General features: G+C 35.5%; 1 protein-coding gene across 8 annotated transcripts in view; it reads left to right on the top strand.

The window, feature by feature from the left end:
• MINDY2 (MINDY lysine 48 deubiquitinase 2) overlaps positions 1-19,738 on the top strand; it is a 133,572-nt gene extending 113,834 nt beyond the window's left edge. For 3 of the 8 annotated variants that reach the window (XM_074234569.1, XM_074234573.1, XM_074234572.1), the window contains one exon: positions 1,321-3,639. In XM_074234569.1, coding sequence (XP_074090670.1) covers positions 1,321-1,498 — 178 coding nt within the window. In that variant the 3' untranslated portion in view covers positions 1,499-3,639. Of the gene's footprint in view, positions 1-1,320; positions 3,640-5,153; positions 5,328-10,400; positions 10,617-12,543 lie in introns of those variants that run through there. The other 5 variants (XM_074234567.1, XM_074234566.1, XM_074234565.1 and 2 more) reach the window with 5 other exon arrangements.
• Positions 19,739-27,180: the final 7,442 nt, after the last annotated feature.

The raw sequence follows: 27,180 nt of genomic DNA, 5'->3' as shown, positions 1-27,180 counted from the left end.
AAGAAGACTCTGACCATAGAAAATTACTTTGGTCCCATGGAAGATATAGAAATGACAAAATAAAGGTTTCTGTATCCAAAACTTCCAAGAGATATAGAAAATGGTCTCAGGCTATGGATGAACTTTAAAAAAGACTTTGAAAAGCAATTAAGGGAGGTAGAGGAAAAATTGGGAGGAGAAATGAGAGCAATGGAGATAAATCATGAAAACCAAGTCAGCAGCTAGGTGCCAAAAAAAAAAATACTGAAGAAAATATGTGAAAACCAATTTAGGTCAAATGGAAAAAGCAACACAAAAGGCAAATGAGGAGAGAATGCCTTAAAAAAACAGAAATGGTCAGCTGGAAAAGAAGATAAAAAAACTCTGAAGAAAATAACTCCTTCAAATGCAGAATGGAACTAAAGGAAGCTGATGACTTTGCAGAAAATCAGGAAGAAATGACACCATTACAAAAAAAGCCAAAAATTAGAAGAAAATGTGAAATATCTCACTGAAAAAAGAACCTACCTCAAAAACAGATCCAAGAGAGATAATTTGAAAATTATTGGGCTCCCTGAAAGTCATGACCAGGAAAAGAGCCTAGACTTCATTTTTCAAGAAATAATACAGCAATTTTGCCCTGAGATCCTAGAAGCAGAGGGTAAAAAAGAAATTGGGGGAATTCACCAATTACCTCCTGAAAGAGATCCCCAAAGAAAAACTTCCAGGACTATCATAGCCAAATTCCAAAACTCTCAAGTCAAAGAGAAAATACTAAAAGCTTCCAAAAACAAACAATTCAACTACCATGCCTCTAATAAAGTCAGGATTACATAAGATCTGGCAGCATCTACATTAAGGGCTTGTAGAGATTGGAATATGATATTCCGGAAGGCAAAAGATCTTGGTTTACAACTAAGAATCAACTACCCAGCAAAACTGAACATCTTTCAGGGGAAAAGATGGACTTTCAATGAAACAGGGACTTTCAAACTTTCTTATTGAAACAACCAAAACTGAACAGAAAGTTTGATCTCCAAGTACAGGACTCAGGTGAACCATAAAGAGGGCAGATGAAAAGGACTAACCATGAGGAACTTGTTGATTTTGATCTGTTTGTATTCCTGCATGGGAAGAAAATACTGATAACTCATATGAACCTTCTCATTTATAAGAGCAGTTAGAAAGAGCATATATAGACAAGGCACAGGAAGGAGCAGACTACAATGGTATAATATAGTAAAAAGATGGAGTCAATGGGTGATAAAGGAAAGTATAGGGAGGGAGAGGAAGAAGGGGCTAAAGATATTTCACTTAACTTCTGTCTCGCATCTTTGCTAGTGGCGCCATGGGTCACCAACAGCTCTACTGGAGCCACCCTCGTAAATTCGGCCAGGGGTCTCGGTCATGCTGCGTCTGTTCCAACCGCCACGGCCTGATCCGCAAATACAGCCTGAACATGTGCCGCCAGTGCTTCCGGCAGTATGCTAAAGACATCAGCTTCATCAAGTTGGACTAAATCGTATTTATGGAACTCTGCTTCATTAATTACTTTATCAGTGGCCACCATTGGATTTCAGGCTATACAACTATTTGATCTACCCACCTGAAGATCCATTCTGTTGTGCCTGCTATGCTAATTTTTATATATAATTTAAAAAAGGTCATCTCAGTTATGACTAAAATTTAGTGTGAACTTATTGACCCTTCAGTGAATTATGTGAAAATAAGAAATAAGATATTAATCATTAAAAAAAAGATATTTCACTTAAGAGTCAAGAAAAAGCTTTTTTTCAATGGAGTGGAATGGGGGTTAAGCATGGGGGAATGAGTGAGCCTTCATTCTAATCAGAAATGGCTCAGAAAGGAAATAACATACCCACTTAATAGTATATAGAAATCTATCTTACTCTAGAGAACAATGAGAAGAAATGGATAGGATAAGGGGGAATGGGGGGGAGGAGGGGGAGAGGAGGTGATAGAAGAGAGGGAAGATTGTGGGAAACACACTTTTGAACAGGGACAAGGTGAAAGGAGAGAGAGAATGGAATAAATGAGAGTGGGAAGGAATAGAGTGGAGGGAAATACAGGTAGTGATAGCAACTGTGGGAAAAATATTGAAACAACGTCTTTGGTGGACTTATGATAAGGCAACTTACCCCAGAGACAGAGTCATTGAAATCTGAACACAGAATGAAATACATTTTTTTCTCTCAAACTATTCTTGAGGTTTCTCATCTTCTTGGTGGGCAGAGAGGGGTTTATGTTTACTCTTATAACAAAATTATTGTAATAATATAAAATAAATTTTAAAAAAACAAGAAAAGAGGGTTCTGAGGAGGTCTGAATACCAAAGCTGATGCATTCTCAGTTGATCCTCAGGTTTCCAATGAAGAGATTTGTAGAAGCTATTGTGCAATCCCATCTAAGGAGTGATGATATCTGTACTTCCTTCTCAGAGAAGGCCATGATCATTGGAGAGGTTATGCCCTGACAAGCCCATGAATTGAATTTAATTGAGAGGGTGCTGTGCAAAGTCTCCTCTGAAATCAACTGGGTCCAGTAGCCAGATATGAACCCCGACAATTGGAGATGGCCCTGCCCTCAGATGCTTACTAGCTTTGTAACTTTGAGTACATCACTTAACCCTGATAGTCTCCTATCCATCCATCCAGGATGGGAAATGATTTGCCCAGTCATGCTAGCTAGTAAGTGTCTGACGCTCAATTTGAACTCAGATCTTACTGATTCTAGGCCCAGACCACTAGCCACCCACAATAAACAATATTTCAACCTGTACAGAGTAGAAAAAGAGGCTTGTCTAAAGAACTGTGAATTTCTGTTAAGTACAACTTGTTTTTTAAAGTATATATTGAATTTAATATGATAGTACCAACACTGCCTATTTATGTTCCCTTCTAAACTTTTTTTTGTAAGGCAAATGGGGTTAAGTGACTTGCCCAAGGCCACACAGGTGGGTAATTATTAAGTGTCTGAGGAAGGATTTGAACTCAGGAACTCCTGACTCCAGGGCTGGTGCTCTATCCACTTCACCACCTAGCCACCCCTCTAAACTTTTGTTATTGACTTGTTTTTTTATTCTATCTTCTCTTCTCCCTTATGATTCTCACATCAAATAAAAACCTGCCTTGTAAAAAATAGAGTAAAGCAAAACAAATGAACACATAGACAGTATTTGAAAATATACTTCTCATTCGGTACCTCTAGTTCGTCACTTCTCTACCAAAAGGTGAAATCTCCCGTCTGAGCCCCTGGGATGATGTCATCATCCACAAAAATATACATATTAGAAGCACATGCAGATTTTAAGGCAATATGAAGAATTCCCTTTTGGCATTATTTAATTTGGGCTTCTATTGAAACATTCACTTAGAGCAGCAAATAGACATTTGAGAACATGAGTTTGTAGCTTTAGAAAAAAATCAGAGATAGAAAATCTCAGCTCTCTGACATAGCAAGCAAGTAACTATACAGCTACTGCTTCTAATAATTATTTTTAGCATATATAAATGTAGATTTGTGATATATAAGCAAAAGGTGGAATTTGTAGGGAGAAAGGATAAAGAAAAGGAAAATCAATGTTTATTGAGTACTTTCTGTGTGCTTATTAGGTAAATACAGAGATAAACGAAAGTGAAGTGTTATCTCTTCTCAGAATTTGGAATGAGATTTTTAGGACATTTGCATAGAAATAACTGAAGCAATATATAATGTTGAGAGGATAATATGGGCATCAAGCCTTGGGGAATATTGAGGAGGAGAAGCATGAAGAGAAAGGATTTAAAAGGGTAGGAAAACTTTCTACCAACTTTGCCATAATTTGGCGAGTAACCAAAATGACAAACAAAAGGTAAAAAGAGAAACACAATGTTTCCCTTTCAAAAACATAGTATTCTACCTTTGGTTACCTATATACAAAGATAATATTGTTGATGTGAAGAGTATGGGCACTTTTCAGCAAGGAATGCCCCACAAATGTCACCACGGTAAGAATTGGACATAACATGCAGTAGGCATTGTTGTAAGCAGATTAAGGGCTACATTCTAGACAAGAGAATTAATGGGCATATTGAGTATATTAAACACTAAAAGCAGAGAGAACTTTCTGAAGCAGGTAAAGAAAAATAATCAGAAGAAAAAGGAAGCCAAGAAAAAGTTACTTGGGTTCAACTAAAACATCAGCTGGCTCCTCCTAGAGAAGCATGTGTTATGAAAACTAATTATTAGGAACCTGTGCTATGGGAACCAAGCTCTGAATTCTTTCTTGATTTTCAGACATTTCTCCAACTGAGTATTAAACATTTCAAACTAGTAGAACTCTTAAATTCAAAATGTCTGAAACTGAACTTCTTATCTATCTTCTTGGTTCCAATTCATGGTATAAATGACTAAAAGAAATCAATAAGGGTGGCTAGGTGGTACAATGGATAGAGCACCAGCCCTGGAGTCAGGAGGACCTGAGTTCAAATCCAGCCTCAGACCCTTAATGATTACCTGTGTGACTTTGTGCAAGTCACTTTACCCTAATACCTTGCAAAAAAACAAAAAATACTCCTCTAAAAATAAAAGAAATTCTACAAAGCTTTCTTGGAATATGGGGGAGGGGTAGGAGAACCACCCTAAATAGTTCAAAAGGGAGTATATTTTATTAATAACTACATTAGTTCTTCAGTTTCTGTTATGACAGCTTCTATGACCTTGTTTTTTTTACAGCACTCTTGTTTTGTTTTATTTTTTTTGTTTGTTTTATGGGATTAAGTGACTTGCCCAAGGTCACACAGCTAGGTAATCATGAAGTATCTGAGAGCAGATTTCTACTCAGGTCCTCCTGACTCCAGGGCTGGTGCTCTATCCATGACACCACCTAGCTGTCCTCTTATAACACTTTTCTAATTCATGGTGTCATTTTTTTTCCCCCGTATTTGTAATTTTTCACTTCTTAATTGGATGTGCCAAATGAAAGCTTCTATTTATGCTGAAATACACTCATTTAAAGCTAGAATAGCCAAATTCAGATAGTTTTGCAAACAAATTTTACCAGAATACTACTTAATACTGCTTATAGTATTTACTATAGAGCAAATTTCTCCTAAATATTATGCTAAATAAAGTATGTCAGTTTAACTTTATTCTTTCATTATGTTTTAATTAAGGGTCAACTTTATTTGCTGGTAACAGACCAGGGCTTTCTTACTGAAGAAAAAGTTGTTTGGGAAAGTCTACACAATGTAGATGGTGATGGAAATTTTTGTGACTCAGAATTCCATCTGAGGCCTCCCTCAGATCCAGAAACTGTGTATAGAGGGCAACAAGATCAGATTGATCAGGTAAGTCAACTTTTTTATTTTTTTAAAATGGCCATTCCATTCAGAAATAAGTATGTTACAAAAATATTTCTTTTCAACAAGATTCATTAGTATAATACTGAGAAGTTAATTTACCTACTTGTCACTTGTGTTACTTATTTTTGAATCATAATTAGAGATGGTAAACTTGGTTGTGGGGAAAAGGGAAGAAACTTAAAATAGTAGAAATTTGTTTTAACATCTCTTCTTAAGCTTCTTAGTGTCCAGGTGTCTTGTAGAGAAATTTACTCTGGATGAATGGCTTTTATGTGCCTGAATTAATTTGCATTTTAAACTGTTCCCCAAGCAGTGATATTCCATTCTGTCTTTCTAGTAAAGTTCTAGACCTTCTAGCATCCCTATTGTTAGTCATCTTCAATTACTCTCTGCCTATTGGTTGCTTCTCTAGTACTGGCTTCTGATAGTATTCAGTTGAAATGCTCCTCTAAAGTTATAAAAAAGCTCTTAATTGTCAAGTCTATTGGCCTTTGCTCAGTCCTTTTCCTTGACTTCTTTACAATCTTTGACATTGTTGATTGCCCTTTTATCCTTGGTTCGCCCTGAAATTTTGGAATACTGCTCTCTCCATGGTTCTCCTTTTACCTTTCTGACCATTCCTTCTCAATTTCCTTTGCTGAATCTTCACCTAGGTCATGCCATGCCATGGCCTAGACCCTCTCCTTTTCTCCCTCTATATAATTTCACTTGGTGATCTTATCAGCTCTAATTGGTTTCATTCATCAACCCAATGCACATTATTCTAAGATTTGCTTGTCTGACTCTAACCTCTTTCCTGATTTCCAGTCATATCTCCAACTGAGTATTAAACATTTCAAACTAGTAGAACTCTTAAATTCAAAATGTCTGAAACTAACCTTATCTTTCTCTCCAAAATCTTTCCCTCTTCCTAACTTCCCTATTACTTTGGAGAGTACTAGTAACCATCATCTCAGGTCAACCAGACTCTCAACCTAGGTGTCATACTCAAATCACTCACTTTCTCACTCACATCTCATTTCCATCTTCACAACATTTCTTGTGCCTGAAACCTTCTGGTACAGGCCCTTCACAACTGGACTACTGTAATAATAATAGTGTTTTCTCTGCCTCAAGTCTTTTCCCACTCTAATCTATCCTCTACTCAACTGTTAAATTATTTTCCTAGAACTCAGGTTTGATCTTCCAAAGTCTTCTGTGGATATTCTTTGCTGTCTTTATCCCTTATTATTCTAATATATCATATAAAATACTTTATGTAATCTAAGTATCTGCCATTCTGACCTGTTCTCTGTCCCCTAGCTTATTTGCCTGTATGTTTTTATATTTTATCTATTACCTAAGACTATAATGTTCTCTACCTGTTCAAAGTGAATTGCTACTCATCCCTTAAATCCCAACTCAGAAGCCATCTTTTTTTTCCCCCCTTAGGTTTTTGCTAGGCAATGGGGTTAAGTGGCTTGCCCAAGGTCACACAGCTAGGTAATTATTAACTGTCTGAGGTCAAATTTGAACTCAGGTCTTCCTGACTCCAGGGCTGGTGATCTATCCACTGAGCCACCTAGCTGCCCCAGAAACCATCTTTTCCATGAAACTTTTCCCACTCACACTTGACTCTCAGGGATTTACAACTTACTATTTTGCACTGTAGTTGTATATATTTCATATCCTACTAATAGACCATAAAATTTCTGAGATCACAGCCTATTTTATCTAAATTTTGCATTTCTCCAGTGCCTTAACTCAGGGCTTTGTATATTATTTTTCATTTAAAACATATTATTCTGTTATATATCTGTGTATGTGTCTTAATCTGGCCAAGGCATTTGACAAAAAACCTAAATTCCATCACTGATCAAAAGGCTTCCTGTTTGACTGAAAGTGAGCACCCAGGTAAAGAGGTTAGGAGCTTCAGTGGTAGAGTTGGGGTACCTGCATCAGTGAAATCACAGAAGTATGTGCACATTGATAATTACATGTATAGGGTGGAGCCAAGAGGGCGACAAGAGTGGATTGTGTCTTGGGTGCTCTCTCATAAAACTTCTGAACTAAGGACTCTTAACTAAATTTTCGAGAGACAGAACCCACAGAGGGACCCAGTGAGGTAGTTCTCCTACTCAAGGTAACCTGGAAAAGAGCAGAAAGGCTCTGCTCCCCGGGGTTAGAGGGGTCGCCCGCCAGAGCGAAAGAATTTCAGCCTCCCGGAGGCAGCCCCAGGGCGCTGGGAGCCGGAGCTCACAGCAGAGGGGAATTTCCTGACCTACTCCCCGGGGAGCATCAGGCACAAATTGGGGGAACAGCGGGGGCCCTCTGCCAGAGCAAGCACGTGAAGCCCAGCCCTCAGGGCACACAGCTAGCAATGTGGCCAAGGCAGTCCAGATCCAGGAAACAGAAGCAGGTGGAGCTGGTAAGCAGGAGCCCCCAGGGCATGAGCACATTGAACCTAGGGAGGGTAGTGAAGAGAGAGAGACTGCTGAACTCTGCCTCTGGAGCCAGACTCTGGGGCTCTGACCACATTCAGATCCTGATCCCAGTCTAGGCCCCCCCATAGAACAGCAGGGCCCCCTCCACCTCAGCCCCGTAGCAGAGGGGGGCGCTTATGGTCATTCACAGACCATGAGGGAGGACAGAGCCTCACACACTGAGACCCTTGTGGGAGTGTCCCAAAAGCTCAGGAAGCACCCCTAAAACAGGCTGGGAAAATGAGCAAGCAGAGAAACAAGAGGAACACCATTGAGGAAATATTTTGTCTATGAGCCCAAGAAGGATCAAAACACTCAGTCTGAAGATGACGAAGCACAAGCTCCTGCATCTAAAGACTCCAAGAAAAACAGAAATTGGGCTCAGGCTATGACAGAGCTCCAAAAAGACTTTGAAAATCAAATGAGGGAGTTAGAAGAAAAACTTGGAAAAGATAATTACATGTATACACATACTAGATGTGCATCAGGAAAGCCTTGTTTCAAATTCCATCTCTGACAACTTAGAAGCTGTATGACCATGGGCAGCTCATGAAAGTTCTTTGTACCCCAGTTTTCTTACCTGCAAAAATGAAGATTGTTTTGCCATAGCAAATAAGATAATGTATTCAGACTTTAAAATGGTATTTATATGTAAGGAAACTATTTTTATATTAATCAAAAGGCATTTTTAATCCCCCAGGATGGCACTGTGGTAGGTAGTAAAGGATACAGGTACCAAACAAAGAAACCATCTTGCCGCCCAAGGGGTGTTCATTTGTACATGTATGTTTAATATAAATACCAAGGAGTTAAATCCTTGAAAGTAGTAGGAGAGGAAGAGTGCAGGTACTTGGGAAGATCAGGAAAAGCTACTTTTAGGAGATGATGCTGGAGATGTGCCTTAAAGGAAGAAAGGAATTTTATGGGGCAGATACAGAAAGGTATACTATTTCAGATAGAGGAACAGTGCAGAGGCTCAGAGATGGAGTGCTGTGTATTAAGAATAAAGGCTAGTGCAGGAGAATGAATAATGTTCAGTGAGACTAGAAAAGGTAAATTGGGGTCAGGTAGTAAAGGGCTTTAAAAGCTAAAAAGGAGTTTGATTCTAGAGACAATAGGAAGCTGCTATAGATTACTGAGTAGGGGAATAACATGGTGGAATCAGTACTTAAGGGAAAATTACTATGAGAGGAGTGTATATAAGAGGAATTGAAATAGAGAGAAATTTGAGGAAGGGAAGCCAAGGAGACTATTATATAATATATAGAATTATATAATATATATTATGTAATATATGTAATTACATAATAAACTAGGCAAAAGTGGATTTGTGGAAGAGAAAATAAGGATTCAAGGATATCATCAGCACCAAGAACTTGAAAAGCTAGATGAATGGTGGTATCTCCTAAAGAAATAAAGGGGAAAAGATTTGGGGGGAAAAAGAATGAGTTGCATTTGGGATATATATGGAGCATGAATAAAATGGCTTTGAAACAAGCAATTGATGATAGCAAGGGTAAAACTCAGGGAAAAAACTGGAACTTAAATGGACATTATTAAGGGGCTCCATGAGCTTCTAGAATGTCAAGAGGATAATATATGGACATATGAATCATCTATATGTGTGTGTGTATGTGTGTTTGTAGAACTATTAATTATACTCATTAAAGCTGATGGGGTTCCTAAGAAGAGAAAGTGTAGCAAGAATAAAGGATCCAGGACAATATTTGAAAGACAGAATAAAGGGGTGTAGTAAGAGTGACCAGCCAATGAAGTTGATTGAGGAAAAAGTGGTTAGATAGAAATCAGAGAATGCTCTCAATAAAACTCAGAAAAGAGAGAATTCCAAGTATTCTTCAGGGTCAAGTGTAGCATATCATTTGTGAAGATTGAGTACTGTGGAAAGATCAAAGGAATTGACAGTCAGTAGTATTACTAAATTTTCAAAGAGCAGTTTCAGTTGCATAATGAGGTCAGAACCTAGATCACAAGGGATTTAGAAGTGAATAGTTGGGGGGAAAGTGTATGGGGTGATTGTAGACAGCTTTTTCTAGGTGTTTGCCTTAGTAAGAAGAGGGCTATATAGCCTAGCTTGTGGAATGGTGTGCTGGTGAAGGGTTTTTTAACTGGCACACACAGGTATGTTTGAAGGCAGTAGAGAAGGAACCAGTAGTTAGAAGACAATAAAGATTTGAGAGAGAACAGAATGATTGAGGTTGTAATCTGCTGAAGAAATGCATAAGATTAAGGGCACATGTAGAAAGTGGGGTTTGGTTTTAGCAAAGAGAAGGGCAATTTCATTTCAGATGGAAGGAAACAGAATTGGTAATGTCAAGGGATTCTGAAATGAAGAGAAGGGGAGGAAAGATAATTCAAGTCAAATGTTTATTTTTTCATATATATTGGTCAAAATATAGACTGTATTGTCTCCCCCCAATCTAGTTTGTATAAAACTATTGTTCATATGATTTATTCATGTCTGTCTGATTTTCTTTCCAAAGAATCTGATCCTAGTCAGAGGCTGATATATATTTCAACTAATACATAGTTGAGTATTAATACAATTTCATAACTGAAAAGTTATTTTTTGTACTAGGACTATCTTATGGCCTTGTCTCTACAACAAGAACAGCAGAGCCAAGAGATCAACTGGGAACAAATCCCAGAAGGAATCAGTGATCTGGAGCTAGCCAAGAAACTCCAAGAGGAAGAAGATCGACGAGCTTCTCAATATTATCAGGAACAAGAGCAAGCAGCAGCAGCAGCTGCAGCAGCTGCAGCTGCAGCTGCTACTACTACTACACAAGCTCAGGTAAAAAATTACAGAAGAAAGTTTTCTATGGGTGTTTTTTTTTTTTGAGGTGTGAATAGAACTTCTGTTGTTGGGGAAATATCTCAATAAGAGAAAGTATGAAAATTTAGGGTTTACTTTTCAGTTACATCAACATCTAATTTAGCATCACATCTTAGTGATTCTTTCCAAAGTACTAAAATCAGTATTGGACCTTCCTCCTTTCTCCAAATTATTTGTCAGATTATATTCTGCTTCAGATTATTTTCTACTCTGTTATGAAGCAATCATATATAACTGTGCCTTTGGAACTCGTTAAAAATTTTATCTCTTCAGTTAATTTTACTAGGAGGCCTCTTAAGATTCACTCTTTGAAATCTCTAATCCAGTATTTATTTTATAACTCCAGATTTAACTGTAAAAATCTACTGGATTACATACTCTAAATTATTTTATTTAGAGTAAGGTTTCTTGTAGTTTCTGAATGTTTTTGTTTTGTTTTTTACATTTTGATAACTGTATTTTATCAGAATTGGTTTCTATTATAATCTTTTGTATTTTTTTAAGCATTTAAATACTTATTCTGAATAGGGGTATTAGGCTTCATTATATTGCCAAAGAAATCCATGACACAAAAAAGATTAATTCATTTAGAAACTATTCTTTTGAAATACTCTATGTTATAGTATGAAGGGGGAAAACTGATTATTATTTATTATTTTACTGGGGCACTAAAATAACTGTTGCAAAAGGTTATGAGGTAATATTAAAATAATCAGTTAGATAATCATTTCCCTAAATTTGGATTTCTGCATAGGAAATTTTTTGGTGGTATACCACCTGAATTTGGTAGCAGTCCTGGTAATTAATTAATTCGGGCGGCTAGGTGGCGTACTGGATAAAGCACTGGCCCTGGAGTCAGGAGTACCTGGGTTCAAATCCAGTCTCAGACACTTAATAATTACCTAGCTGTGTGGCCTTGGGCAAGCCACTTAATTCCGTCTGCCTTGCAAAAACCTAAAAAAAAAAAATTGGATAAACTTAAGTTCTGTTGTTCATAATGTCAAATATATTATATTAATGGGAGTTACATAGAGTAAATTGTTTTTCAAAATATTCTAATTACATATCAATACAATAATTTAATACAATATTTAAATGCATTATATATTATAATAATCTCATATTACTTGGAGGATGTTGAAATAATTTGCATTCTGAAGGCCCAATTTCAATTGGTTATGTTCCAGCTGAAGTTAACTCTAAATAAATCTCTATAAAATGACAACTCTTGTTGTGTGGCTTAATTATAAAAAATTAAAGTTGCATTTTCACTGGGAAAAATGACCAAATGAAGTTGAAAAGTCTTTTAAATACGGGGTAAAAGTTGTGTTTAACCTTGTCAGGTGCTAGGCATTGAAATAAATGTTAGTGTTTGCTATACATCTTTGTAACACTTTCCAAATTCAGAAATTTCTGCCCCCCATAGGTATCCTTTCATCCTTTTATATTTTTTTGTGATTTGATTACCATGCAGTTAGAATTCACAGATCTTTTCTTCTATCCTTCTGTCTTCTTAAAAACTAATTTACAATAAAGTAGTTTTATTTCTGCATCTCTTTGAGGAAATACAGTTATTAACCTTCCAATATTTGAGGTACTGCAGACTAAAACTTGTTTGAATTCATAGTTTGGCATTATATAAAGCAAGTTAGTCTCATGTTTATTATTATTTAATTTGAAATTCTGTTCTTTTTTCATTTACTTAAAATAATGTGTGCTTTATCCAAGAAAAGGATATACAAACTTTGCTAAATTGGCTATCAATATCTTATGATTCCTTTAATGACTTCTTTACTATTGTGATTTTTTCAAGATTGCTAATTAAACATTATCTTTTAAAATATTAATCCCATGCTTTATTCTTAATTTTTTTTTTTAATTAAAGCAGAGTCAGCCAGCCCAAGTAACTGCCTCTCCATTAAGTGGAAAACAATCTGGGAGTAATGAACGTAAACGCAAAGAACCTCGGGAAAAAGACAAAGAAAAGGAAAAGGAGAAAAATAGTTGTGTCATTCTGTAACAGGTGTTGAATTCTGTTGGAGCCAAGTACTTGCCCTGAGAAGCAAAACCATGGGATGAAAGGAAGTAAAACCGTTCCATACCGTCTGTGCCTGATTACCCAGTGGATTTTGTTCATGTTTTAAAAGGAAGAAGTTGCTTCTTAATTACAATCAGACTCTCAGAGTTGCACAGTGCACTCATTGTGAGCTGGAATTCCTTGTTACTAGTTGGAAGTGTCTGTATCATCGATCATAAATAATACCGCACTTTGTAGCTGAACATGCAAATCACAGCAAGTTTTGTGTCAGAGTGACATTTATGACTCATCAGTTAGTAAGCTATCTCATCTTCTGTTCTAACAATGAAAGGAGATAATTGCTTTTGTCAGGTTCCTTCCTGAAATCAAAATATTAGCAAAATAATTTTAAAAATTAATTTCCATGATATTTTGTTTATGATCAGGTCTAGATGTGAAAGCATTATTGCCTGTAAGAAGGTAGACCTATTAGTTCTTAAGTGCTTAGTGCTTCAAATTTTGGAATTTTTTTTTTTAAACCTACATGTATGTATTAGGACATTGCCACCATTGCCCTATACACACCTTTACCTCTTGAAGAACATGTTCATTTTAGTTAGTCTCTTAAGGATTAAGAATGGAGCCTCATTTAATTTAAATGGGGAGAGGGTGGCCAAAATAAAGGTCTGTATTCCTTTTTCCTCACAGTAGACAGCTGGGTATAATAATATTCTTTTTTTGTCAGGATATATAGAAATGATTTCATAGTTCTGTGGAAATTTATTGTTTTGGTTTTGTTTAGCATTCGTTATTATAGGTAAATTGGACCACACAGTTCCTATTTATTGACCATGTGATAAGCAACTAGTAGGAGGAAACTAGACTGTATGATAATAGTCTTGTAGAAATAGAAATGTAGAAGAATTCAGAATTAACTAATATCTGCCTTTTTTCATAAAAACCTTGAACCTTAACACTAAGATTATGTCCACTTGCCCATTTAAGCAAGTAAATTAAATATTTTTTAAAATCATGAATAAATAAAAAGCACACTTTAGAAAGGAATTTTGAGAGGTTCAGATACTCTTTTAGTCCAATGGAAAAGCACTCATTTGTAATATCACTGTCTTATTTTAGTCACTAGGTTAGAATTTTGGGAAACTTACATAGAAGCAATCAGATTTTCTAATTTATGGGAATCAAATAAAAATGTAATATCTAATAATCTTTATAGGATTCAGAAAGAGAATATTTGTTGAACTTTATTATGAGGGAACCATAAATCCTCCTGTATTTCCAGATACAGTTAAGAAAATAATTATCTTAATAGTCTTTTTGATAAGCTTTCTATGTAGCAGTCTGTTTTAGTCATTTTGGAAAAAAATTGTTGCTGCTTCAGAAAGTGTTGTGATTCCCAGTCTAAGCCTAGGTAAATATATTTACTTAAGAACACCATAAATTATTCTAAGCATTCATCTGGAAAATAACTCTTCTGGTTTGGGATTGACGATAGACTGCTTAAAAGTAGTCTAGATTTTCAATGATGACTCCTTTAGCTACTACCATGATCGAAAACCAAGTATATTGTAATTTCTTAGAGGAAAAAGTAGAATCTTATTTATGGAAGGAATAATTCTCTTAGACAAAGTCCAGGATCAGGCTGAATCATTATATATCTCTATATTGCATTCCTGTTGTGCATTACAGAGTTCACAGTACCTTCAACTTGGCTAATTTAACATGAATAGTTGAGGACCTTGTTTTGGATATAAAACTTTGATATAAGATTTTTTTTGGATTTCTTGATAATTGCTGTCAGTTACTCATACATTGACAACCTAATAAAATGTATGACATCTCTATAGAAGCAAACAAGATTAACCTCCATCTCAGTGCTGAAGCTGTCAAATTTATTCTTGATTCTAGAATACCCAAAAAAGATCGTAACAGTTATGTTGGAGTGACAAAAAATTTAAAAACAAGAAATTCAAGAAAATCCAATCTATAACTAATACAGATTTTGCCACAATCATGTACTTTATTTATTGCTTTTGAAAAAATAAATGTGTAAAATTAATCATTATCTTCTAGTTCTTTCCAAAGATAAAACTGCCATTCTACATTCCCACTGAAAAAATTATTCACTTTATACCAGCACCATTATTATCAGCACAATCTCAATACTTAATTAAAAGAAAATACTGAAGATTTTAATGTATTTGTTAATACCACAGTTTTATATATATAGTATTTCCAGGTCTTTCCTACATTCCTGAATTTCAGTTTGATGTATTAGGGTTAATAATGATAAAATGTTCTTTTTAATTCTAAAAGTAAATAAAGAGGAAAAAATAATGTTCTGTGCCATTAAAAGACAAAACCAAAAAAAAAAAAAACCCACCTTTTCAGATATTTTTTTATTTCCCTTCATTGAAGAGGTTGTGAAGAATTTCAGAGCAACTCTATCTTAATTTTCATATTTTGTATATTTCTTCACAGATTAATAGTATTCAAACGATGGGTTTGGATGTCTTGATTTGATAGTTGTATATTGTAGTATTTCCCTGACAGCCTGAACTTTCAGTGACTGAAATTCGTTATCCTCTGCCAGATACATCTTAAGAGAAGTTAAAAGAATCTGAACACCTTAGTTTGCGATACATGAAGAGTCTTTTCTGCATACAAGAAATTCTTATCATTGCAGTCAAAAGAGGCAGGTCAGGGAATAGACCAGGAGCTGGGTTGTCTTACCTGCTGACTTTTCTATACTTAGCTTCTACCACTGTGTGGTGCAATGCAAACAGACAGCAAGGCTTCATGGTTTCAAGTCTATGTTGCAAGCATTTAAGTTCACTTTATAATTTAATCTGTAAGAATCCGTTACATATATTTATGTCTGTTATGTGCATAGGTGCTTGTGTTTACATGCATACATCTCTTGATACACTCTTGAAACACCAGAGGAGCTCAGATCCAAACTGCAGAAAACATCTGGATTCACTGACTAATATTTAGATCAGTTACAACCCCTACTTGGGAAGGAAGCATTTCCATGTGACAGTTGAGTCTAATAAGAGGAAGAATTTGAAAGACCTTATTTTATCCCTGTTGGCACTTTCTTTGTCCTCAGCTATTTGTCCTATATTATGGACAGACCTCTTTTCTTTTAGTCTCAATATGCTCAAACTTGTTAATATTAAATTAGCTAACTAATGGGCATGAATCATTTCGTACCTAAAAGCTATAACATGATTGTATGGATTGTTTCTTTTGGTTCAAAGTATTTTGTTTGTAAGTCATGAGTCAGAACTGTATTCACCTAAAGACAAAGAGCCTTATTGTGTAGCTAAGTTTTAGGAAACTCTGTACAAAAAGTTGAACATAGACTAGAAAATGGGGTGAACTTCATTAGATTGAGGGTACATGGAGCTGTCCTAAAACTGCAGAAACAGATTTCATGATAGAATTTCCAAACTTTTAGTAAAATACATTTGTACTGCCTTTCAAGTCTTTTGTTGTACTGTTTTTCTGTTTTATGTACCAGGTGATTCATAGCTCACAAAAGGAAAATTTATATGCTTATATTAGAATTCTTTGTTAGCCTCACAGTAGCTTAATTGAAAAATCTGATGCTAAAACTTGCTGGTATCTGGCATAATTTAATGAGCCACCCAAGGTATCTTTTGCAGTTTTGTCACAGAGAAATAGTAGGTTAGTCTTTAATGGAGCTGAAAATCCAGAATCCTGAGGTGTTTTGGTTCTAAAAGGTAGCCTTCTACCTTTCTTTAGTCAAATAAATAAACTTCCTGTGCCTCCTTGGTTTTAATATGTAAATGGAAACAATCCTACTTCATCTTTTGGGACTTTGAATAAATGGCACAGTATAAGCACAAGGTTTATTTATAGTAGACATATATTATACACTTAACCGATGTGCATTTTGAGAACCATTTTCCCTTCAACCATGTCATTTTGGACTAAAATTACTAGCTGAAAGATTTGTTTCCAGGTCAGTTTCTTTATGTACTCATATGTGCTATATTATCTTATCAAAATGTGGCATATCTCCCTAAAGTATTTTTTCAAAATGCTTTTATACTGTGAAGGGGTCTGTCAGAACAATGGCATTTGGTGGAAAACACACTGAGAAACCTAATTTTTACTGAAATCTCTTTCATAGATTAAAAAAATTAATTTTGTATAACTGCTGTCCAATGGAATAAAGTCATCAAGATGCAAGTAGGTATATACAAAATTTTTGTATAAATGGAAAGCAACCATTTCTCTTCACTTAAGAGTCCTTTGGGGATTTGTCTGCCCCATATTCTTTAAGTGTTCTCATTCTCATTGGTATTTCCATGATTGGTGTAAAATGTTATTTAATAAAGTGTGGTTAAATTCTTGGGATTTTTTTTTAAGTGACAGCAGATAGAAAAACAACTTAATGGAATCTGATAATTGTTGAATTCTTTAATGGGTCAAATCATCATTCAGTGAATTTCTAAGCTAAAATTTACTTTTCTTTAGCTCTTACATGAAATCATAATTTGAAACCCTAATGTTAATCCTGCTTTTGATGCCAGTTTAGTTGTTTACCATAACTAGAAATGCTGGAAAAAAATAAACTACATAGGGGATTTGGTATTTAAAATATATATCTAAGTCTATATGGATAATATATAGTCTGCTCTATCCACAGTGAGAAATCTAATACTAATGTTTTTTTAGATAGGAATTAACAGTTTGTTTTCTCTTACCAAAGAAGTAAGATGACTTTCTGCAAGTAGCACTAATAAAAATATTCCTTTTTTATTTTTAATTAGTGGCTATCTGATCAAAGCAGAAAACTTCTGAAATATAGTGACTGAGTAATCTAGGATAAAAAACACTGGACCAAATTGTTGGACATATTAGCATTTTCAGTTTAAATCTCAGTATTGAGATTCAAATTAATGTTAATTTAATGAATATTGATATGGCATTTGAAAGGAATATGGATTTAAGTAGAACCTTTTCTTTCAATTTCTCCCTTATCATAAATCAGACTCAGAATCAAAGAAAGGTATAAGTTACAGGATTCAAATTTAAAGTCAGGCTCAGATCTCTTTCTTCTTACACTAAAAAGTGATCTATGCTTCCTTGCCTTATATAGACCTACAAGGGCTTGGTACCCTACTGCTATAGGTAGGGAATTCAGATAACAGTATAGGAGTAAAAAGTTTCCACTCTCTCAATGAGCAAAAAGTAGAGTGTCATTTTAAACTTAAAATCAGGGGCATAATTAATAGTGACCATTTCTTTTGGGCCTTAATACTATCTTGGACTTTTTCAGTTAACAGAAACTTTATAATCATTTTTTACTTGAAAAATGCCTTTTTGATCAGGGATGCTATCTTTATCTTAAAGATGAGGAAAATGTGGTAAATTTTTTTGGTAAATTGATACCAGTTTGCTCGGTTTGAAGGACTATGTTTTGCCTTTTAGGTTTAAAGGACAAAGCATAAAACTTTTATAAGTTTTTTTTTAATTATAAAGTTCAAAGAGGCAAACAGTCTTAGGACCCAGTACCTAGAGCATTTCCCGCTAAGTATTTGAATTAATAGAATATATTTGAAGACCAATTTCCATTAATGTGTGAAGGACACTCCACAATCTAAACAACAGTTTTAGTACATTCAGTTTTGTTATATGAATTAACCACTTTGTTATCATGTGTATGATCCAATTCCACAGGCCCTAAGATAGATAATGTGATTGATGATTCAGCAAGATGCTAATATTGACTCAAATGACTAAATAAGTTTTGGTCTATCCCTAGATTTTTGAAATTAAAAGAAAAGTCAGTTTGTTTCAAGTTCTTTCTTCTGCAAGACACTTGGAAATTTGCTATGGCATACTTTAAGAAATACAAGATGGAACAGGGTAAAAAACTAGTGGGGGGGTAAAAAATGAAAAAATGAGGGTTAGAATGAAAAGGGTACAGTTGCATTTTTTTCCCCTCCCTTCTCTCCACTTAGTTTATTTAGTTAAAAGGTTTCAATGATATACCAAGGAGCAGTGGAAAGAAATTTTCTTGATACACAAGCCTCCACATGTTTCTTAAAGATGTTAGAATTTACAATGTTGCAGTAGAAATAATGATTTATTGTTCATCCCCCAAGTTCCAAAAAACTCTGACCAAACTTCTGAACCTTCTACTTTAAATTTCCTTGAAGTAGCTGTAATCTCAGTTAAATTAAAAAAAAAAATAGGAACCATGAAGATGACCATTGGAAGAAGCTATTTTCTGAATTAAGTTTTCAGAGAATCTCAAAATTGAATTAAAGTTCTGACAGAATTAAACTGTTTTAAATATTAATTGTGCTAAAAAAACTACATAAGACTAAAAAGTGAATTATAGTAAATGTTTTCCTTTTTGAAGTATGTTCCTTTTGTTTAAAGGCATATTGGACACAGATTGGAAAGTATAAAATAACTCCTGTGACTGCAAGGATTATTCAGTATTGGAACTTAATTTCATGTTTACTGTTGTAACAAAGCAAGTGTCCATTGTTAAGATAAAATGTTGGATGTTTTGTAAATATAACTTAAAATTGTAACCAGTGAATAATATCCTTAGTATTTTTTATTATAGATTATATTTTATTTCAATAAACTTTGATATTCAGATCAAAAAGCCTTTGTACTATATAAATAAAACTTCTTATAAGGTACCTAAGTTTTAAACTTCTTTGACCTCTGGTTTCTCTGATTTCTTGCTGACTGTCACATGAGAACTTAATAGTCTCATAGTTCTGTCTCAGCCATTTAGAAGTAGACAAGTCAATATATTTACACAAGAGGATCACAAAATAAGAGTTGCCTACTTTTGGAAAATATCACGTGTATTTGACTAACCTGTTACTTTCCAAAGACCTTGGGATCAGGATATTCTGGCAACAAAGACCCCAGTCATTATTTTATCAGTTCGAGCATCTCTAAAGACTGTTAATTCCATTCTCTGCAAAAGTTCAATTCCATAACTATACTTAGGATGCTTCTTTTGACTCCCCATTTTTAAGTATTTGATTTCAAAGGAAATTATGAGAATTCTTATCACAAATTATCTTAATTCACTGTGATTCCTTTTTTTGGACATGTTAAATCAAAAACCTTGATCCAGTAAGAATTTTATTTATTTAATATTTTTCCCAATTATATGTAAAAACAATTTTGACCTTTTTTTTTTTTCAAATTTTGAGTTCCAAATTCTCTCCCTTTCTGGCACCCCCTCATTGAGAAAACAAGAAATTTGGCATAGGTTATAAATGTGTAGTCCTGCAAAACACATTTCCATCTAAGTCACTCTGAAAGAAAACACAAAAATAAAAAATAAATTTTAAAAGTATTTTTGATCTCCATTTAGGCTCTTAACAGTTCTTTCTCTGGAGATGCACAGCATCTTTAAGATTTGTAAGAATTTTCTATACAAAACAATGAATTAACATGTCAGCAATCAACTCTATGGCAGATTTGTAATAGGGCACACATTTAGTGTTTGAGGAGCAAGAACTCAAAAGACTTACTTTTTAAGGAGTTAAGGGGAAAAAATACTTATTCATCAGAAGGAATCCTTCCTGAAGTAAACATTAGCAGAGAAAGTTTATCACTGCAATTAGCAACTAAAATCACATGAATTTCAATTTTTTCAAGAGATCTGGATTATAAATTATATAATTGGTTTCATTTTAGAAATGACTAACTGGAGTCAAATTTTCTTGGTGATTAAGTTGTGTAAGTAATGGAATGCAAAAACTAAGTTAATTTTATAATTTTTATTTCAACCTAGTTGTAGTTAATTTGAACAAAATTATATTTTATAGATAGCATCTTTAGTATTTAAAGCCTCCCCTTCTGGGCACTTCTGCCACCTCCCAGGCAGCAAGGCCAGATGTCCACTTCTGTTTTTTCTCTCTTCAGTAAAATTGCCCTCTTATGTTTCATACTGTTTCTCTTGTCTTTTGTGGGGACAATTCCCATTATGGGCAGAGTGTTTCTTATTGCTCCACTGAAGCTTAAAAATATTCCCTCTCAGCAATGATGTAATGCAGGCTGTTAATGTCACCAAAAATTATAGTTTGCTTATGAACTTGTAAGGAGGCTTTGTCTCTTGCCTGCATGGTTCTTAACAGGTGCAAATTTTAGCCAGTTAAGTTGACTCCACTGTTTGAATTGAATACCTAAATGCAGCATTACAGATTTCTGATAGCATTCAACACCCTGACACAGCTCTTTCCTGACCCTTAAACCCTCTCAACATTTTTTAAGTTTAATTTTGTGTTATTTTGAAATTGACAAACACCACCAAAGCTTGAATTTTGTCATACGCAAAGGAAAAAAAAATGGATTGTGTCTGCGACCATGAATCTCATTATAGCTTTTTTTTTATAGCTTAAAATCAATTCATCCCATTAACAAGCTGTGTTGCTTGTCTCTTTTTATTTGAGAAATGGGGACTTTATTTTTTAAATTTATTTATTTTTGAATTTTACAATTTTCCCCCAGTTCATTTTATTTAATTTTAAAAAGGTTTTATTTATTTTGTGTAAGTTGAATGTGATGAGAGAGAAATCATATCCTTAAGGAAGAAATATATAGTAAGAAATATAGCAGAATTATATAATGAGACAATATTTTTTTTAAAAATTGAAGGTAATAGTCCTTGGTCTTTGTTCAAAATCCACACTTCTTTCTCAGGATACAGATGGCATTCTCCATCACATATATCCCAAAATTATGCCTGATTGTTGCCCTATTGGTATGAGCAAGTCCATTAAGGTTGATCACCACTCCCATGTTGCTATTAGGGTGTACAATGTTCTGGTTCTGCTCATCTTCCTCAGCATCAGTTCATGCAAATCTTTCCAGGTGTCCCTGAATTCCCATTCCTCCTGGTTTCTAATAGAATAGTCTATGACATACTTATACCACAGTTTATTAAACCATTCCCCAATTGATGGACATTCCCTCAGCTTGTCTCTTTCTTTCAATTTCTTTGTCATAAAACTTTGTCATTGATGCTATTTTCCTTTTTATTTCTTCTGGCTTTGGATATCACTAGCCACTCTTCCCCCAATACTCCACCTCCAAATAGACCTTCCTCCCAAAAAAGAAACCCCTTATCACAAATTAGCAGTCAAGAAAAACAAATTCACACATTGGTCATATCTGAAAATATATGTCTCATTCATCACCTTTGTCAAGAGATGGGGAGCATGTCTCATAATTGGGCCTCTCAGGAATCATTGATTGTATTGATCAGGAGTGTATTGATCAAGTTAAAGATTTGCCAGGGTTGCCAAAATTCTACATTTTTGCTACTTGACATTCAGGGGAAACTTCATGTTAATAATATTACAGTTTCTTTAAACTTGATTTAATACACTTAAATACTGAAATAGATGCTACTGATTTGGAATTTATAGTGTGGAAAAAACTTTATTGCATTGTTTGAACCTAACTCTGTATGGCATAGAAACCAGACCTATTGTTTAGAGACTACATTTATTTAATGCTTAACTCAGGTCCATGGATGTGCTGACCAGAAAATAGCAGATCCAAAAACACACAAGGAATATGAATTTGCTCCTCTAATATGCTATCTAATGAATAACTTAGAGAAACTTGGAAGGAGGTGGGGAGTGGGTCTGTTTTTCAGCTCTCCTGTCTACTGGATGAATTAATAAACTTCCTTCTAAACTATTTCAACTTTGAGTTTTGTCCTCAGATTAACATAAGAATTAAAGCTGGGAAGGTCTATCAAAATCCAACCCCTCATTTTACAAATAAGAAAACTGAGATGCAGAGAAGTTATATGACTTGCCCAAGGTGATATGGTTAGTAAGTGTTTAGGACAGCATCAGGTCTTCCTGATTCCAAGTACAGTGCCTATATATTGCACCACTTATTAGCTACCTCCCATCAACAACGCAATTCACATGCCACCCCTCTAAACTTTTTTATTTTGTAAGACTCATCTGTGCTCTTCCAAAAGCTCAAAAAGACTTCATCCAAAAAAGCATCTCAGGGTGAATGTAGAGTGACAAAAATAAACAAAGAGGGCAGAATCCTAAGACAACCGAAGATCTAAAGAAAGCTCCTGGAACAGAGGTTTGGCCAAGTGAAGTGTAAACAGCAAGAGGTTATCCTAGGGTCGGACAGGGGCTGAACCTCCACCTCAATCATAGGAATGCTTACCCCTAGGACAGAGTGACTAGTGAAGTGTCTGAGTGGGAAAGAGGGAACCTCTTCTAATAAGGGATGTTAGGCCCAGTTGGGCCACCAACATGGTCCTGGGCAAGAAGGAACTAAATGCATGCCTGGTGAATGCAGAAGCAGTGGCAAAGGGATGTACCTGGTTGTGAATATTTAAAGAACTGAATTATCAGTCTTGGTTTCCAGGTCAGAAGGGAGAAGTGAAGGTTCTAGCCATAGGGGTATTCTCTGGGAGTAAGAGCATTTCCAGCACAGTGTGGCTTGAAGGGATAAAGGAGTGCAGATGCTGGGCCCAGAATAAAGCTCCTGAAGCCAGAGGCACCATCCTCCACACTGCAGGATGAAAGCTAACTATCAATAAGCTGCTAAAAATTTTTCTTTTCAAATGAATAGGCAAAGGAGAAATAAGCCACAGATAGATAGATAGGTAGTTTGATACATAGATAGAAATAGATATAGATATATTTAAATAGAGAAGACTGGGATTCATCTTCAAAGGAAGATATTAAGCAAAAAAACTTCTCTGACTGCAGAGTAATGTCAAATGCCACCTGATCAAAAAGAATTCACAGAACTACTCAAAAAATGCTTTAAAAATATAAAAAGAGAGACTGAGGAAGTATTATAAAAGAAAAAAATCCCAGAAAAATAAGATTATAAAAAAAGTAAGCCAATGGGTAAAGGAGGTCCAGAATCTTAAGAAAACGACTCTTCAAAAATTAGAACTGAGCCAAGGAAGCCAGTGAAGCACTAAGACTCCAAAAAAGATAATAAAATATAAAGAATGAAAAAATAGAAGAGAATATGAAAAACTTTGTAAGAAAAATAACTGATTTGTAGAACAGATCAAAAAGAGAAAATATAAAAATAATTGAATTACCTGAAAGTTATGATTAAAAAAAGGAATCATTATCTATTAGACTGGCATTAGAAAAGGGGAATGATACATGTTGGAGATGTGGGGAAATTGAGACCCTAAATGCACTGTTGGTAAAGTTGTGAACTGATTCAACCATTATGTAGAGCAATTTTAAACTATTTCCAAATATTTATAGCATCTACTTTCTACTGGCAAAGAATTGGAAATTGAGGCTCAGGCTATGACAAGAGCTCAAAAAAGACTTTGAAAATCAAATGAGGGAGTTAGAAGAAAAACTGGGAAAAGAAATGAGAGAGAAGCAGGAAAAATATGAAAATGAAGTCAGCAGCTTAGTCAAGGAAATCCAAAAAAATGCTGAAGAAAATAGCATGCTAAAAACCAGCTTAGGTCAAATGGATGAAACAGTTCAAAAAGTTATTGAGAAGAATGCTTTAAAAAGCAAAATTGGCCAGATGGAAAAGGAGATAAGAAAGCTCTCTTGAGGAAAACAAATCCTTCAGACAAGAATAGAATTCAGGGAGATTGATGAATTTACCAGAAATCGGGATTCATTACTTCAAAACCAAAAAAATGAAAAATTAGAAGAAAATGTGAAACATCTCATTGAAAAAAACAACTGATATGGAAAACAGATTTAGGAAAGATAATTTAAAAATTATTGGAATACCTGAAAGTCATGATCAGGAAAAGAGCCTTGACATCATTTTCAAAGAATTACTACAGGAAAATTGCCCTGATATTCTAGAAGCAGAGGGCAAAATAGAAATGGAGAGAATCCACTGATCCCCCCGAAAAAGAGATCCCAAAAAACCAACCCCTAGGAATATTATAGCCAAGTTCTAGAACTCCCAAGTCAAAGAGAAAATATTACAGTAGTCAGAAGGACACAATTCAAATATTGTGGAGCTGCAATCAGGATCACAGGATTTAGCAGCAACTACATTCAAAGCTTGTAGGGCTTGGAATATAATATTCCAGAAGGCAAAACAGCTTAGAATGCAGCCAAGAATCAACTATCCAGCAAAACTGAATGTCCTCTTCCAGGGAAAAAGATGGACTTTCAATGAACCAGGGGAATTTCAAATGTTCCTGTTGGAATGGCCAGAGCTGGAGATTGGAGAAGGGGAAAATAGGAGGGACTTTATGATGATGAACTGCATGTATTCCTGCATAGAAAAATGACACTGATAATACTCATATGAACCTTCTCAGATAATAGAACAAGTAGGAGCTTTTATAGTTGAAGCACAGGAGAAAGCTGAATCTGAAGATAAAATATGGTGTAAAAATGGAGTCAATAGATAAAAGGGAAATGTAATGGGAGAAAAAAAAAGAAGGGGAATAGGCCAAGATATTTCATATAATGATTTTTCTTTATTACAATGAGCTATTGCAATGATATGGAAGGGGGAAGGCAAGGGGGAATGAGGTAATCTTCACTCTCATCACAGGTGGCTAGGAGAGGAATAGACAACTGGAGTAAGAAGGAGAGGGGGGGGATGGGGGAAGGGGTGGGGATGTGAATGAAGGAGGAGAGGATGGACCATGGGGGGAGAGTGGTCAGATATAACACATTTTCTTTTTTTACTTCTTACAAGGGGCTGGGTTGGAAGGCCTGTCCAGGACCATAGGGCCAGGTGGATGCTGGGCCTAAGGTGTGGTATGGGGGCTCAGGGCCTCTTGGCCCCAGGAGCAGGGATCTGTCTGCTGCACCACTCAGCTACCCTACAGCAGAGTCAGAGTGAAAGGAGAGAGAAAATATAGTACATGGTAGTGGAGAAATATGAAAGGAGGGAGTTGCGATCAGCAATGGCAATGGTGGAAAAATATGGAAGTAACTTTTGCCATGGACTTACCATAAAGAATGTGATCCACCCACGACAGAGTTGGTGGTGTTGAAACACAGACTGAAGCACATTTTTTATTATTATTATTTTGGGGGGATGCAGGGCAAAGGGGGGCTGGGTGGTCTGCCTGGGGCCACATAGCAGGGTGATCATTGGGTGTCTGAGGCCAGATCTGGACCTAGGTGCTCCTGGCTCAAGGGCCAATGCTCTGTCCACCAGCCACCCCTACTATTATTAATATTTTATTTGGGGTCTTTTCTTTTTTTGGTTTTTTTCAGGGCAGTGGGGTTGGGGTGGCTTGCATGTCACACGGCTGGGTGATTGTTGGGTGTATGGGGCCAGATGTGGGCTTGGGTGCTCCTGGCTCCAGGGCTGGTGCTCCGTCTATTGCACCATCTAGCCATACCTACAATTACTATTATTTTTTTAATTTTTTTGTCTCTCCCCTTTATCACTCAAGCGAGTCTATATTTTTTGGGGGGAGGGGTCATTTTGTTTACTCTTAAACAAGAATATTTTATTAATGTATAAAAAACATTATTTGTAAAACAAAATGTGCATACCCTTTGATCCAGCAAAGAGATGATGAAAAAGGGTAAAAACATCACTTGTACAAAAATATTCATAGCAGCCCTGTTTGTGGTGGCAAAGAATTGGAAATCAAGTAAATGTCCTTCAATTGGGTAATGGCTTAGCAAACTGTGGTATATGTATGGAACACTATTGTTCTATTAGAAACCAGGAGGGATGGGGATTCAGGGAAGCCTGGAGGAATTTGCATGAACTGGTGATGAGGAAGATGAGAACCAGAAAAACATTGTACACCCTAACAGCAACATGGGGGCAATGATCAACTTTGATGGACTCACTCATTCCATCAGTGTAACAATCAGGGGCAATTTCGGGCTGTCTGCAATGGAGAATACCATCTGTATCCAGATAAAGAGCTGTGGAGTTTAAACAAAGACCTAGGACTATTTCCTTAAATTCAGAAAAAAAAAAAACCCTAATACCTTATTGTCTGATCTTGCTATCTCTTATACTTCATGTTTCTTCCTTAAGGATATCATTTCTCTCTCATCACACTCAATTTGGATCTCAATGTTTACCATGGTAACAATGTAAAGACTGACAATCGCCCTTCTGTGAGGGTGGGGGTGGGGGAGGGAAGTAAGATTGGGGAAAAATTGTAAAATTCAAAATCTTTAATTAAAAAAAGTGGGGATAAGGAAGGAAAGTACATCTTCCTAAATGGTACAGTGAAGTAATTTCAATACTAAACACATGCACCAAGAAGTATAACATTCCTTTAAAAAGAAGCTAAATGAGTTACAGGAAGAGAGAGAGCAGAACAATTCTGGAGGGGGATCTCAACCTATCTCAGAATTAGAGAAATATAACCACAAAATAAACAAGAAGAAAGGTACAGAGGTGAACACAATTTTAGAAAAGTTAAGATATAATAGACCTCTGAAGAAAAGTGAATAAGGATAGAAAGGAATATAGCTTTTTTTCAGTGATACA

The sequence above is a fragment of the Macrotis lagotis genome, chromosome 4 (genome assembly GCF_037893015.1).
Source record: "Macrotis lagotis isolate mMagLag1 chromosome 4, bilby.v1.9.chrom.fasta, whole genome shotgun sequence".
NCBI lineage: Eukaryota > Metazoa > Chordata > Mammalia > Peramelemorphia > Peramelidae > Macrotis > Macrotis lagotis.
Note: the sequence above shows the minus strand (reverse complement) of the source record. Positions and strands in the feature narration are given on the sequence as shown.